Source organism: Chaetura pelagica, unplaced genomic scaffold (assembly GCF_000747805.2).
Source record: "Chaetura pelagica isolate M959 unplaced genomic scaffold, ChaPel_1.0 scaffold806, whole genome shotgun sequence".
In the NCBI taxonomy this organism is placed as follows: Eukaryota; Metazoa; Chordata; class Aves; order Apodiformes; family Apodidae; genus Chaetura; species Chaetura pelagica.
The window spans coordinates 580418-596668 of record NW_009953598.1 but is presented as its reverse complement, the minus strand read 5'-3'; the positions used below and the strand labels follow the sequence as shown (position 1 = coordinate 596668).

General features: G+C 43.4%; 1 protein-coding gene across 1 annotated transcript; it reads right to left on the bottom strand.

Annotated features, from left to right (window-relative positions):
* Positions 1–15629: 15629 nt before the first annotated feature.
* On the bottom strand, positions 15630–16245 carry ANKRD9 (ankyrin repeat domain 9). Its single transcript, XM_009999803.1, has one exon. It carries the CDS (start codon positions 16070–16072, stop codon positions 15791–15793), a length of 282 nt encoding a protein of 93 aa, XP_009998105.1. The 5' UTR covers positions 16073–16245; the 3' UTR covers positions 15630–15790.
* Between the last annotated feature and the right edge of the window lie 6 nt (positions 16246–16251).

Sequence of the window (16251 nt, the reverse complement as noted above, 5' to 3'; positions counted from 1 at the left end):
TACTGTAAAAGAGTCAGCTTCAGAAAAGGCCAAGAGTTGAACAGTGGGGATGTTTCTGTTTTGAGAACTTTATACATACTGAAAAGGATGTGTTTTCTTTTTAACCTCTGTTCTCTTCCAGAGTAATTCATGCGTGTACTGCACTAAACTTGGAACAAACATGGTGCAAGGTGAGAATGTGAATGTGTGGAGAGAGAACCAAGTTATGTCACTTTTTTTTGAGTAGCACTTGTGATATTGGCTGTCAGTTCTCAGTCTGATCTTTAATTCTTACAAAGAGGACAGATTTGTTTCCCTTTTACAGCTGATGTGTTTGCTTCATTGCTATCTCACCTGTATATGGAGATTAAGCCAGAGGGTTCTCCTAACCAGTCTGGCAGTGGATTGTAATTGAATCAGCTCATGAAGGAACCCAGTCTAGCTTATGCAAGCATAGCTTGGTATCTTGAGGACCCCAAAGAAGCTGAAATTCAGCTTGAAAATATATTGTGGCAGCTTCTGAGTCAATCACTTTGGAGAAGGAACTTGAGTACTTCTCTGTACCCTGCCAAGCACCAGATGCTCAAGTACACTGGCGTTATTTAATAGTGACACTTTTGTATTACATTTTTCGAAGTCAATTTAGTAATGGCTTGAGCTTGTTAGTTGTTTGTTTACTGTATAATACTGTACCTTGCTATGGTCATTAATATTAAATTGGTGTCAAGAGCTCTTATCAGACTCCTTTTTAGAGTAGTTTTAATGAAATTAGGATTATTTTTTTTTTACTTTTATTTCTGTATTTAGGTTTTTTGTTTTGTGCTTTGACACAAGTGCAATAAACTAGATTTTTAAGAAATAAATTCTTGTGGTAAGACTTATTTATTACGTGATTCACAAGTGAGTTCTCTGTGTCTCGACATTGTTTTGCTGTGGAAGACAGACATGATTATGAAACCCCTCCCCTACTACTAACCTCAGACAATATGGTAATGGCAATGTAGGGACCTGGATATTGTAAAGTTTATTATACCCCGAGCTGTAACTGCACCCTTCCTTGAGTTTTATAGTCTCTGAGCTCATCTGAAGATTGCCTGTGGTTCTGCCCTTTAACTGGAACTGCAGCTGGGACTTCATGGGAGCACCTTGGTGAGGGGAAACCTGGTTCCTGACAGAGATGTGACCCGGGTAACCTCACTCAAAAAAGCACAGAATTGATTAATGATGCTTCAACACTTAAACCCACTTCCAGCTATAGGAATCCTGTTCAGATTCAGATGGCAACGTCCTTGCTAATCCTACCTTTTATCCTGACATACAGATTCAGTGCTACAGGGAAATGGTACTATCCTTACAGCACCAGGTTGCTGCAGTTTTCAGGATCCTTGTGTCACAGCTTGAGGAAGTTCAGTTGACTCTGCTGAGTTGGTGTAAAACAGCCAGCTTAGTTATCTAAGCAGCTCTTGGTTTTGTTTGTCTTGCAGCAATATAAAGGAGTAAGATTATGTTAAATAGTACAAAGAAAATCTTTTCATTAACAATTGTTAAAGAAAATGCATTAAATGCTTAAGTAAGATAGTAGAACTTGATGTTTTAGCAGGTAGTAGAGCTAGATGGAAGGGAACACTGTAACCTGTAAGAAAGTTATAATGAGGAACACTTAATTACGGACTTGGGTCATGGCCTAAACATAGCTTTATTTATACAGGTACAGAAAGTCACATTTTTTCCAATCTCTTTGTACCTGTACAAAGAGTGTCTTTGATGTGATGGAAAGATATCCCCCTTCTACCTCTCCCTTCCCCCCCTACTTGTGGACAAAAGTCTGAACCTCATAGCTTCTCTACATTTCCTTCTCAATAGGTGGTTCTCAAGTATCTCAAAGGCACGTGGGGGTTATTTCAGACTATCATGGCATTCTGGCTTCTCTTTTTGCTTCTTTCTGCATCTCCAATAACTGGGCTGTTGCTACTTGTTTCTGCTAGAGTTCTGGAGAGATTTCCAGGAACAACCTTGAGTAAATGCTGTTCTGAGTGTCAGGGCTTGAAATTCAAGTGCCTATATGACCATACCTTTGCCTTGTTAATTAGCAATTAGGAAAGCATAAATCACATATGAAGACAGGGAGATCTTACTACCTTGGTGAAAAAGCTCTGGTCTTTAGTTTTTACATTACCCAGCCCTGTCCACATCCCATTACTACCAACAGGAGTAGAGAGATAAGATCTGGGTTGAGGATTTCTAGCTGTAAAATGTGAGATGCAGGCTGTGTTCCTCTTAAAGCCTTCCTGAAAGTGAGAGTTGCATGTTGGAAATAGTATTATGGTGGCAAGCAGCCAGCAAAGAAAGCTGATGTATCCCTTGCTAAACAAAGAAGATCACATTGATTGTTTGGTAGTGACTTACTGTAGTTAAAAATAACCACTCACATCAGAAAACATGTAATATAGAGGACTAGATTTCAATTGGTGGAAAGTGAAAGTTGAGTTGCAGTCTATCTTTTGTGAATCACTACAGTCAGAGCTCCACTGATAAAGGTTAAAATATCAGGATAAATGAAATTATCTCCTTAGACTGCTGAATGGCAATATCTAGGCTTGTCACATAAATACCTATGGATTTCTCATCACTTTAAATCAAGATAGGAAGTGAGGGTTTTGGGTTGAGTGCAGGAAATGCTATATATAATATTAGGGTTGATATCACACTGCAAGCTAGGTGAAATTACCATTATGATTCTAGGTTTTCAAGTTTATCTGACTTGAAATCTATTTGAGTAGGTCTTTCAAAGCTGTTATATTAGCCATAAATTTAAAATCCTCCTTGATACTAGTGGAGAAGAAAGGTGCTGTAGAAAAAAATAAAGAAATGTGGACTTTTTTTGTGTGTGTATATATATACACACAGACACACACATAATGCTTTGATTCCTGTTCTCTAAAAGCTAATACAATTATAATAAAATACAAAAAAATACTAAATTCTCAGGACTGAAAAATGCCCTTTTTGTCTTGGTCTTCAGAAATTACTAAAATATAATGATTTTTATAGCCTGTGGTTCTCTTATAGAGGCACTGAATAGTGCACAACTGTATGTAGTTATGACTTACTCTTTCAAACATTATTTACTATTTTCATCCAATACAGAAGAAACCAGTAACTTATTTTTCCTTTTGAAATGCACCTTTCTCATGACCTCAGCTGAGATTGACATACAGCAAACAAAAGGAGGAGACTTCAGTTTACAACACTTGAGTTTTACATCTCATATCCAGAGAAAACATAGCTAAAGATGTGAACAGAATTGTGTTAGTCCTGTACTTACCATCTGGAATCCACGCAAGTTTGGTACATGGTTTAGTTGGGAGTCAGTGGACCTGTAGCCTAATCAGTAGAGTGAGCCTTTGCCAGGAGCTCTGTTCTGAGGAGTGAGCACAGGTTCTTGTATGTAGAATGGAAAAGTGGCATAAATGTTACGTCTTTAAAGCATGAAATAAGAATGCTCAAAGGATGACTCCTTGCTGCAATTGTTACACTGCTGTATTTTGCCTAACGTGCGCTGCATGAATTTAGCAAAGCTCTCCTGGGTCAGGTGAAAGATCAAGCTAATTAGACGTCTCTCAGAAAAAAACCAACAAAACCAACAAAATTGGGAGGAAAGTTCCAGGGCAGCCCAGAGCAGACTGCCTGACTCACATGCCTGGCTATGCAGCAGGGTGTACAAAGAAGAATCAATTTGCTGGAGCTGCAGGGGTAAAAAATGCAACTGACAGCAAGAAACCCCACACCCCCTGTTTGTTGCAGGGGACAGACCGGCCAGCTGATCATGGGAAGTGCAAAGTAGGGTAATTGCTAGGATGACTGAGATTTTACTTGCTCAGCTCCCACGCTTGTCACACTAAATCCGTTCCTGGCCTCAACAGATGGGCCATGGTCTGTTCCCTCCCTGAGCCACACCCAGTGCTCCACATTAGGAATAACAAATGGGTGAAGCAGTGGATCTGTACACCATGTCATGGTGCTGTGGTGAATGTCAGTCCTTTTTAAGTTAAGGAGAACCCGGTAAATGATCAGTGTAATGCTTCAAAATAACAGGTTTAGCAGTGTTCATTCACTTTATAATTACTGTAATAATAATGCTGGCCTTGTTAAATATTAACATTGATGCCATAGGTACTTGTGTAGGAGATCTGTCAGGCTACAGGTCTAATTAGCTAGTTACTTGAAATACTGTCAGTATGGGCTGTGTGTTTAAAAAGAACAAAAAGATCTGAAATATGCTTGTTTACTAAGAACGGTTACCTTGCCAAGCTGAATCATGCTTTTAAGGGCCCCTGTCTTGTTTTCATACTGCTCTTTGTTTAATGGAGACATCTTTCTCCTGGCCTTCAGTGCATATCTACATGTTTACATGCTGCCCATACAGAGCATTCCTGGGAGGAAAACAAGGGATTGTGTAGAGGCAATTCTGAGTGCTTTGTATGTCACTTTCTTTTGTTCCTCCCCATCTTGCCCCTTCCGATTGCACAGTTGCCTCTGAGTTGAGGTCCAGGGAGGTAGTGAAACAGCTCATTCTACTTAAGCTTTGGTATTTTATTAAAACCAAAGTTAAAACCAGCAGGCTTTGCATTGTCTTTGACCTTGTCCATAGCCCTTTGCAGCATGTTTTGCACCATTGCTTGCAATATGTTAACTTCGTAGATGTGATTTTAATAGAAGACTTTCAAGATGGAAGGTAACAGATGGTTGGCTGTTTGGTTTTTCTAATGGGCAAGAGTTGTCTTGCCAGATGAGTTTTCAAAGCATATTGAGCAAGGTGAGCTTAGCTTTCACTTAAAAGGCCTTGTTTCATTCAGTCCCTAAGTTTCGCAGTCATACATCCAGTGGTTTCTCAAAGCCAATTTTAGGAGCAGGTTGGCATCTACATTACTGTCAGGTTCAGAGACCTAAAGAAGAGTATTGTTTCTGCACAACTGCCCAGCTAAGAGCTAGATTTCAGTGTCTCACATAGTACACTCATTCTGGGCAGCACAGACAGGCTCATAGCCTATGTATGATCTCCTGCCTTGTGAATTTTGCCACCTTCCATTGTGGATAATGGAGACTTTTGCAGATCTTGGCAAACTGTGATTTCTTAGGCCTGTTTCTAAGGATTCTTGCTTTAGACCTAAGGTTCCCTGCTATAGGTCCTGAAAGCAGCCAAGGTGGAATGCATTAGCATAACACAGACAGAAAGAATATCCTTCATCAGTTGTTACCAATGAAACTTGCTTCATGCTGGGTATGTGTGAAAAGTAGTGTCTGTAATGAATGCAGACCTGTCTTTGTGTAACCAGGTTATTTGTATGTCATTGTCCTATTTGTCTTCTGCAAGAATCTCATCTTGCATTATTAATCTCTGTTAGTTTTACAAGTACCAACTTATACAGAGTGAGTAAATTTAAAATAGTGATTCCCCAAATTCTTGAGGGGATTGTCTCGGGTCACTTCTAAAACTTCCTTGCAGATTTTCCTGTGCTTTTTCCATCAAGCTTTTAATAAAAAGCATGGCAGAAGTTTTACACTTCTGTAAACCAAATACAGTCCACTTGTCAGTTCTTGGTGGCCCATAGTTTGAGAATCCCTGCTCCAGAAACAGTAGGAATTTGTAGATATTCTTGCTTCTCAAAAAGGAATGAATTATTTGACAACTATTGAAAAATAATTTATTTTTATTTATTAACATTTGCATAATTGATTTCTTCACTTATGTTTAGTTGTTTTCTCAATAGCAGATTTACAATCTGAATTTAGTTGCCATGTTAAGCTCAAGAAATAACAGTAACAGTAATAACCAGCCTGTGGTGTCTAGGAAAAACAATCTTTTTATTGTATTGAAAAAGTATTTTGTGAAAACACAGGCAAGTAGGGAATGTTGGAACACTTTCATGCTTAGTCCTATATACATTCATGGCAAAGCTTTCACTACGATGGATCTGGATCTGGCTTCAGGTTTATTATTAGAAGGGTTGAGGGCTTTTCCATATGACATCTCTTGAGGCAACTCTGCTTCTGTACAGCCCAGTAAGGGATGTTTCTGGAAGCCATCCTGGGCAAATGATTTTGCAAAATAAATGCATCTACTTTGTATGAAGTGATATTCAGGTAACAAGTGTCTTTCTTCCTTTGCAGTGACTCAGAAAGTTTTCATATGAATGATACCTGGAAAAGGAACCATCTTTTTTCCCCCTGTTTATCCCAGCCTGTCTGTTGTAGTCCAGATAAGACGGGAGTGTCTGTGGAAGCCATTCTGTGCCACTGGTTGGGAAACAGGAGCATATCTTTTCAAAAGATAAAATTCCCAGAGGGATCTGCAGTAGGTTTCGTGTAGTATTTGCAGCCTTGGTCCTGGTTTGGAGTGAAGCCTTTTGGCTTTGCATAGTGCTAATGTAGTTTTGTTTCCCTCTGATACTGATGTGTTCACATCTAGGTTGCTACAAACAGCTGGAAGCACCTGAATTCCAGAAAAGAACTGAAAAAACTCAGTATTAGTAATGAACTGAGCAGAGGTAATGACTTGGGGATGGGGGCAGGAATAAAAGTCAGAGTTTTTAAAGAATGCCTGCCTTAATCCATGGTTGCTAGGGTGAGTAGATGTAAGATGATGGTTCCAGGGAATGCTGAAGAAAATAATTCTGACCTATGGAAGAATGAGAAAAGGAGAACCAGGCTTAATGGCAGGAAACATTTCCTCACAATAAGGCTTATTAGGTTGTGCTGTTGTGAGGAAAGGATGGTAGTCCCATTCTGGGAAGACTGGACAAAGGGAACAATAATTGTAATGATATAAATGGATGAGAACATCTATCAGGGCCAGTTGCTTTGCTTGATTCTTTCATGCAGGTGGTACAACCTTTTTTCACTTGTTTAAGTACTCCTGTCATTTTGTGTTCTGTTTGGTAGCTCTAAATCACATTAGCAGAAAGTCAGAGCTCATGAAGGTGCAGAACATGTAACTTGGTGCTGTGAACACTCAGCATTTCTGCAAATCCGTCTTCCAGCTATTTTGGTTCATGTGTGAGAACATTCAGGGCTTACTGATGGCCTGCATGAGAGCAGAGCTCTGTATTGTAGAGGAAGCATGAAAGCAACCACTTGGCTATTAACACATGTAACATCACCTGTAATGGCTGTAACATAAGTGGGGGCTTTGTTTGGTTCTTTTTCTTTACGGAATCAGTATGTCAAGAGCATAAGATAAGGGGTTCATTTGACCACTGATGATTTGACATCACAACAATATGGCAGATTTATAAAAGGAAAATAGTTACACATAGGTAGCAAATCTGTTATTGTCAAGCTGTTGGTACTGGTTGCAATAATCTTTCTCCCCAGGTGTGACCCCCTCCACAAGTGGATGTTCACATGTAGTATCAGCCTTTGTCTTCAAAAGGCCTGAGCTGAGAGGTATAACCTTCCCCCCTCCCATGTAATTTTTTCATTGAAGCCAACCATCTGATGTAGTTGTCCATGTTTTCTTGTGGTAGCAACACTTTCCAAAGGGAAGGTCAGCAGTGAACTTGTCTTTACTTATATTTACCTATAGGTGATGAAGAGGAAGGGCAGGCAAACAAGAAAAAGGAGTTGAAGGATGGCTGCTGACAGACTTTCTCTGGTCAGGGGCAGTTTACAAGCTCTTCTTGGAAAGGAGTAAACCTGAGTGATGAGCTGGGGGGGGGTGACCCTTGCTAACCATAAATTCAGCAGGGTGTCAAGCTTGCAGTTTACAGTGAGAATGTGAGCTTGAGAGTAGCATGATGGTCAGGACAAATGCATCCTACAGTAAGAGAAAAGTGAGCAACAAACCAATAAAGAATTCTTTTTTTCCTGTTGCAGAGGCTGGGGAGCTAGAAAGGCAGGCAAAAATGCTGTGATCATTGTATTAAGTGTTTTGATACCATGGAGAATACAGGATCTCCATGGACTCTGAGCTCAAGACTTGCTATCACAGTGGCTGCAGCCCTTTTGCCAGCTGAGCTAAAAGCCATGGGCTCAGTTAGCTAAACTGGATTTTTTTCTTCACAGACACCAGCTAATAGAGAGACATAAGACACGTATCTGTCTGCCACACTGTATTTAATGCCTAGGTCATTAAAGCCACTTGCAGTCAAAGTTGCATTAAAACAGCATGTTTGGAATGTGTTCCATCAGGAATGTTGTGTCCTGCAGGGTCAGCTGCATCAGTGTCAGGTTTGGATCTGGGTAAAGCTTCAGTGTAGCCTAATTAACGAGTAGGGCCTGGTAAGGTCACAGTCCAAAGCAGGGATTTGGTTGCGTAAATTTCTATGCTTTTGTTTTAGCAGGGAGTCTACACAAGATTTGTTTGGTATCTGAGCAACCAGTTTCTAAAGCATCAAATCCCAAGCAGGAGGCAGGAAAGGCTTCTTTTAATTCTGGAACAAAAGACTTCCTAACGCCCTCCCAGCTCTGCATCCTTGGTTTGGTACAGTACAGTGCCACTTCTCCATGCATGAACTGCAAATGCTGAAAAAGTGAATAGATGGAGATCCAGACCACCAGCTGGGACTTGACACCTCCCAAAGTGAGTGCTCAGGGCTGCTTAGCACCCTCTGAAAGGCACAGCGTTTGCTAAGCAGAGCTTTTCCTTTTGAGTTGGAGGAGCAAAGCCCTGTGTTACCCCTCCCCCCTTCTGCCTGGCTCTAGCTGGGAAAGTCACTCCCTCACTATCAGGACAGCATCCCTTTTTTTCTCCCATCATTCAGCAAAAGTGGAAACAGGGTGGGAATGCAGCAGAGTCCTGTGGTTGTCTTTTTGGCCTGGGCAGGCTTAGCAGTGCAACAGAGAGAAACATTTGCCTGGTAACTCCCTGGTTTGTACAAGCAAAAATGCTGTTTGCAGGTACAGTGGGGGTTGTTTGCAGGACGAGGTCTGCTGCCAGCTGGCTTGTGTTGAGTGAGTGCCTGTGAGACCTGGAAGAGTTAAAAGGCCCCTGCTATGGCCACTGTAGGGCAATATTGAGCCAGAGACCTCTGGTGATAAGAACATTTGCTGATATTACTTGAGTAAAAGCTCCAGCTCAGAAGCCAGTCTCTCACAACTGATAAAAGTAGGAGATGTTGGGAATTGGCTGTTCATCACGTGGGCACTGCATCAATACCACAGGCCTATTATTGCTAGGCATATCTAAGCACATATGTAAGCAGAGCTCTTACCATGTGGTACCAAAGAACTAAGACCTGAAGTTCTCACAGTAGTCATTATGCAAGTGTTGTGGTGCTGGGCCCCACCGCTCCAGTGGCTGTGCTGGGGGAGAGGGCTTTATTCCTGAGAGGAAGAATGGAGAGCAGAGTGTCTCCCACTTCACACCCAGTCTGGGGTGACAGCCCCCAGGAGAAGCCATAGTCTTCTAAGAGATAAGACTGGCTGGAGCAAAGGGTTACAGGGAGATGTCAGTTGAGTGTTTCACCTGGAGCTTGATACCACGGCCCTGGCTGATGGGGGATAGCTTGCTGACCTATCACGAAGGTTGAGGTGTTACTGGATGTGAACTGGCCATCTCTGGTGAGCACTTTGTACAGAGCTCTGACACCACAGCCAGTGTTCTTCACAGCGAAGGCAACCTGGGCAATGCATGCACTACCTTCGCTGTGCAGCTGGTATTTCACTCTGAAGAAAACGATCTGGCTTTATCCTTCAAAATATTCTACCCAGGGAGTGACTCAGCGAGTGACTCACCTGGTCTGTCCTCCCAGCAGCTCCAACCTCAGGGCTGTCTCAGAAGGTTTTTTAGTGCCAGAGCATTCTCAGTCTAACCACAGCCATGGTGCTGCTACTGGCAGGGAAGATGAGGTGGCAGCAAAGCTGAGTCAAACCTTTGGCATCTGAAGGAGGAGGCAAACCTGAGGGAATGCCACACTCTTCCTGCTGGTGTGTGAGTGTTTTGTCTTGCTGGTGCTGAGAGCTCTGCAGAGGCTCTGTCAGACAGCCATGGCCCTATGGTGCAGTCAGTAGTTTTCCTAAGCCCTCTGGTCCCTAAGATCCCAGCATCCCTCCTGCTGGGCAAACCTGGAAATGTGTTTTAAGTGGAAGAAGCAATGTGCCCCCCTCCTCACAGGAGGGCTGGACAAGCAGTCACTCAAGTCACCTGCATTGATAGTTCAGGACTTTCATCCAGCCTGCCTTTGGCCATAGTCCTGTCTGTGCATGTCGTTAACAAAGGACTAAAATCCGCTTGAAAGTCTGCATCTTTCCATCTTGTCACTCTGAGTCACTAACCATCAACAGCTTTCCTCATTGCAGGAGTGGGAGAGAGCAGGAGAGCACTAGCAGATTTTTTGAGGAAAGGATGTTCAAAAGCTTGTCTCCTCAAGGGACTTCATTCTGTCTCTTACTGAGAGTTAGAAATCACTTATCCTTTTAGGCTTTGCTATAAAATACTGCTTCAAACACTGTCAGGGAAATGACACCACATTAAAAATATGATTATGATGTAGTTTAATGTGTTTATTATAATTTACTTGCATTATTAAGAAGAAAGAACCCTAATTATTATAAAATAAAGCCTGAATATTAAGACCATGATGCAAAAAAACACCCTTACATCAAAACAATAATTACCACTGGGGCTGGAACAAAGGAGCAGAGGGACAATTTCGGTCTAGGGAGCTTTGCTGGCTGAGAGAGAAGATGGGGCTGCCCAGTCTACCAAACTGAATCCTGATTTGTGGACACTTCCTCATCACTGGTGTGTGAGCAGGAGGTAGGAGGACAGGAATTCACCCTCAGAGCCATGAGGCCGTGGGAGAGGACCTGTGGCACTGGTGGGGAACGGGGCAGAAATCAGGGAGCTGAGTGGCAGGGAGGATGCTGTCCTCCTTGGAGCTGGGAGCTGCTTTCTGCCTGGAAACCTCTTTTCCCTCCTTCCATTGCTTTCCACAGAGGAGCCTAGGGGAAGGGCTTGGCTGGCCCTGATGCCTTATTCGCCTCCTTGTTGAGATCCATGGAGTTTCCTCCCCTGGTGTTGGCCTTAGGGGGCAGAGCAGGGAAGGGGAGACTGGCCTGTGGTTTCCCCTCATATCCCAGGCATGCTGGTGTCTTGCCATGGGTCAGAATGGGTTCCATTGGGCCTGAATTTGGGAACTGGAGTTTCTCTGCCTAATACTCTTTCCTGAAGGAGAAGGTTTGGTTTGCACTGTATTTCCCATTAGTCTTGTGATACAGGGAATGTGACCTTACAGTGGCTGGTGTGACTGGAACTCACCCAGGGTCCTGACTCACTGGCTCAAACCCTTGCTGAAGCCTTGCTTGCAGAACTGAAGCCCAAGCCTGGGACAGACCAAAGCCCCCTTCTACATTCCCTGCTTCTCTGAAGTTCATCTCTGTCTCCCTCCTTGCTGGCTTGTGCAAGTGTATTTTTGTGGGTTTTTTTCTAGGACTGATGGGTTACATTTTGCAAGAGAGCTCTGCTCCTCCTGTTTGTGTGCTACACATGCATGTGTACCTGCTTGGTGGAAAGAGCAGCAGTAAATCAGTGCAAGCAGCAGCCTTGCAGCACCATAGATGTGATTACTGTGCATGACAACAGAGGACAGTTTGATATGGTCCGAGCAGGTAACAGGCAGTTTCTTTTTCACACGTTGTAGGTGGAGAAAAGACCACTGAAGCCAAGCTGTGAATTAATGGTGATAGAACCTCGGGCAGCTTCTGACACCAACTGGTGATGGAAGTACTGTTATTAACATGGGTGTTACAAAAGTTGGTTTGCAAGGATTTACAGGGCTGTTTAAATATTAAGCACGTGGCTTGGATGCCTTGTTTGCCTAGTTGGGAGCATTGATCTGAAGATGGAGTGATGCAATGCACAATTATCTGCTGATGTAAAATATTCATTATATTGCAAGTCAAAACTCCATACGACTTGAATATCAGACATAGGACAAACAAGGATTAGGAAACACACCTGGCACCCTGACCTGTTTCTGGTCTCTTTTCTTTCTATGCTTTCTGTGCTGGATCTTTTTCCTTGCTATTTTCAACTTAATTTTCAAAAGAGTCTGTAATTGCAGCCCTACCTGCAACCAAGGCCTCCTCTCCCTGCAGGACTTGCTCTCAGTGGTTTCCTTCTTCTCTTTCTCCTTAATGCCAGCCTTAGTTTGGTTTAGTTTGCAAGACTTGTCCACATGGAGAAGCCTGTTCATTAACAGTCCCCTCCCTCTGAAACTGTATGAAACCTTTACCTACTTGCAGCAGATCTTCTTTGTGCAGTGCTGAGTGTTAAGCTGGTGTTAGGCTTGATGTTCCCTACCTACACATGTTCACGAAATAAGGGATTTTCAGGTGTACTTAGTACCTTAATTTTCTGCTAAATTTAAGGTGCCCTCCCCTGGCAGTGCTCATACCAGGCTGTGACCATGACAAAAACAAAGATGCAGCTTTTATGGCAGGACAGTAGGTCAGAGTTTAAGACTGAAACAAATGTTACATTACGGGATTTTTTAGACTATTTAAACCACACAGCTTTGTGTTCGCATCAATTTAAATTCTTTTAACTACTCAATATTTTGGGTAAAAGAAGTCTCTTAAAGATCCCAAAATCCATCTTTTAAATGAGTTACTCAAAATTCCAACAGACTTCAGCTCCTTCAGAAGACTCGAGACACTGCCCTTTGTGACTCCTGAAATATATAAGGGAGGCAGAGAAAGGAGTCAATTGCAAAGGGAAAAAAAATAAAAGCAACCCAGTATTTCCTTTCTCCCCTTGCTTTCAAATGAAAGTGTTTCAGGCCTTTTTTACCTGTCACAGCAAATAAGACAGGGTAGTATATGAATATTTTGTTTTGAAAGTGCTTGAGGAACACATGGGAAATATTTATTGTATTTCATCACTGTCTCAGGATCGAAGTAGCCTTTTAGAGGAGCTGGTTGAAACTGAGCTTTTCAGGAGAGCTGGTGCTATATGCTGCCTTATATGCTTTTGAAAGAATTTCCAAATTCCTTGTGTGACTAAATTAGCTTGTGCAGGTAAGAGAGAAGCTTTTAAGTATATATTCTTACCTCTGTGCTCTCATGGTGTTAGGACTTGGAGAATCTACTTTCCCACACCTTTATGGCCAGCTCCCTGATGTTAGCACAGGCAGTCCCCTTCGGCAGAGACATCATGACTGTCTGTATTTGCTTTATTAAGCTTGGCAATGGTGTTGCAACTGGCACTAATTGGCATTTTTGCTGGCAGCCTTCACCAAGAGATGGAGAACTGAATGGACTGTGGAGCCTGCAGTCCACTGTGCTCCAAAGGCAGCAGAGGAGAAGACATGCTGACAATTCAGTCTGAGGGAAGCTGATGCCACTATAGCTTGGTCTATAAACAAAAACTTCTGTTTCCAAAGCTGAGAAGCCCCAGCTTTTTTCCAAGCTGTGAGTCTGTTTGAAAAACAAGCCTGGATCCAGTTTAGTGAGTGATCTGTGGTAGTCATGGGTGTAGTTTGCCCACAAGTTCCTCTCAACCTCTCCAGGTTAAGCATCCCAGAGACATCAGTGGCCCACACATAGTGAGGTCTGTCAGTGATCTTCAGCAGAGTGGCCCCAGCATGGACTCAGAAATAGGCTTGACTTCTGTCCTAAAATAACAGGAGGGGCACAGCAGTTAGCTGACTTTGGACTCATCACAGAATATTGAGGGGACCTTTTCTGTCTGCTGAAGTGAATTACCTAAGAACTGGTGGGAGGGCTGTAGGGAATCACAGGAGCAGCTGTGGCCTTGAATTGTTTTGTGAAGGGCCCATTTTAAGGTGTAGGATGTCCTGGCCCAGCCTGTCATGGTTTTCCAATGTGTAATTATGGTCACAGCTTGGGAGCTGGAGCATCTTCTAGTGCCCAGTTCAACTAACCAACACCCCACTGCTAAATCTCATTATGTCTTTGTCAGCAAGGCTGAAAAGCCTTTCCTCCCACCCCCAGCTCTGTCTCATCCCTCACCTCAAGACATTTTTCCATATGCAAGTTAGACCTGACTTATTTTTTTTCATCTGTTTTGGAAGATGTTACTACAGCATTATTACAGAAGCAGTGGGGAAAGTGTACTCAAATAAAAAATGTATAGATTCTAAATAGATTTTAATATTGTTTTTTATTAAGTGGCTAAGCAGTGGATTAGTTCTTTGGTTTTCTGTATTTTTATTACCAACAAGGTAGCTGAAGGTAGCTGTTAGTGGTGTTCTGTGCTTTCTAGCAAGGGACCTACATTTACCATGGTAATTAGTTTCAGCACCTATCAGCTTGGTTTCTTGGGGAAAAAGGAACATTTGCTCTTCTAGGAAACATTTTCAGTGCCATCAGTCTAAGAATAGCAATCTTCTTTCTGCTGCATCTCAAATTGCAGAAGTATAGCTTATATTTTATTGTGCGTGCAGAATGGAGATTATTTTAGATGAAATACCACTCAGTTCTGCTGAAGCATGAACAAACAGCTTATGGTGCCTCATTCTCTGGGTTGTTTTTTTTCTCTCTAGCCAAAATTAATTAATGAATAAAGAAATTTGTGTCTTGAACATCACCTCTTCTCTCTGAGCACATCAGTTGAGGACCCCAAAGGGAACAACAGTGCTGAAATAGTTCAAGTGGCAAACAACTCCCTGGCTGCAAATTTAAGCACTGAAACAAAACCCTGCAGTTTCACTGACAAGCTCCAGCAGCAGAGGCGAAGCTGCAGCTCTGTGGCCTAGGAGATGTCTGTCATCACAAGGCTGGTGGAGCTGGCGCAGCTCATTCCCTGCAGAGCAGGCAGGGGCAGTGCCAGCTTTACAGGGACATGAGCAGCCTGACTGCCCACAATGCTGCAGAGTAAAAGTTGCAGAGCTGTACCCTTTGCTCAGGACTCAAGTGTTGGAGACAGGACATTACCCCTAAAGGATTTTTAAAATCTGGAGCAGCTGTTCAGTGTACCTTGGAGCATCTCACCAAAAAGCCCTGCACCAAGGTGCTGGGCCACTGCCATACCTACAGAAATCCCTCTGCATAGCTGCAGGCAGGAGGAGGAGGAGGATGCTGTCCCTTCTGCTCCACACTTCCCTCCTCACTCTGTGGCAACCACAGAGAGGCTGCAGGGTCCACTCTTGCCCAGGACACTGTGTGTACTCCTCCTCTCCTCTGCCTGACAACAAGCACCTGGGCTTTCCAGAAGGAACAGAGAAAACTTTGCAAGGAAACCAAATCTTCTCTATGTGTTATTTTAAAATCTATTTTGTTCAGCTGCATGCCAGGCATGTTTAAGGAACTTTTAATAGTATCTGGCTTCACATTGGTCTTGTGTACAAGATGAGGAAGTTTTCATCTGTGCCTTTAAAAAAGGAACGCACATCTCTGCCAAGATGCATTAGGAGAGCTGTAAAAAAGGAGTCATCTTGTTCCAGGAGTACAAGGCTTATGTAACAGGGAAATCCTAACGAAGAGATACTCCCCCACCCTGCACACACTTGTCCAAGGCACATGTCACTTCAGGCTTTTCAGTTGTTCACTTTGCATTTTGATCACATCTGCTGCTGTTTATTTAGATGTATTTACAAAGATATTCTCCCACGTACCCTCGTTCGTACACGCCATAGAATGTTTTTATAAAATGCAGTGCGGACCTCACCTCACCACAGGGATCTTTAAATAAAATGCATTGTAAAGTGCCAGATACAATTCTTTTTAAAAATACAGTTCTAATTAAAACAGATGCTTGGCCACCACATCAGCAGCTTCGTATACCAATGCATTTTTAGCACATCAGTCTGTTGCTGTCAGGTGAGCGGGAGGCTCCCAGACCACCCCTCTAGCTCTCCAGTTTCAAGTCCAAAGGCTTTAGAAAATGAGGCAGAGGCAGATCATCCAGAGCCTCTGGGAAATGCTCAGGTGAAATGGTCCTGATCAAGACCCGCATGGCTCCGACGAACAGAGACGGGGGAGCTAAGCCCACCAGGCACTGGAACCTGCTCTCCCCCAGGAGTTCCTGCCACCGCTGCCGGTTGTCCAACAGTTGCTGCTTCATGGCAAACTGGAGGTCCTGAGGCACGAAGAAGAAGAGGCAGTCGAGGCAGAGGAGCTTGGCACGCATGTTGGCCGCCGGCGCCTGGGCGATCTGCTGCAGCAGGGTGTCGAGCGGGGTGCTGCCCGCGCCGTCCCGCGGGCAGGGCGCGGCGCCGTGCCCCAGCAGCAGCAGCAGGCACTCGGGCCGCACCAGTTCGCAGGCCACATGCAGGGCCGTCTTGCCGCCCTCCACGCGGCTGCCGCCCC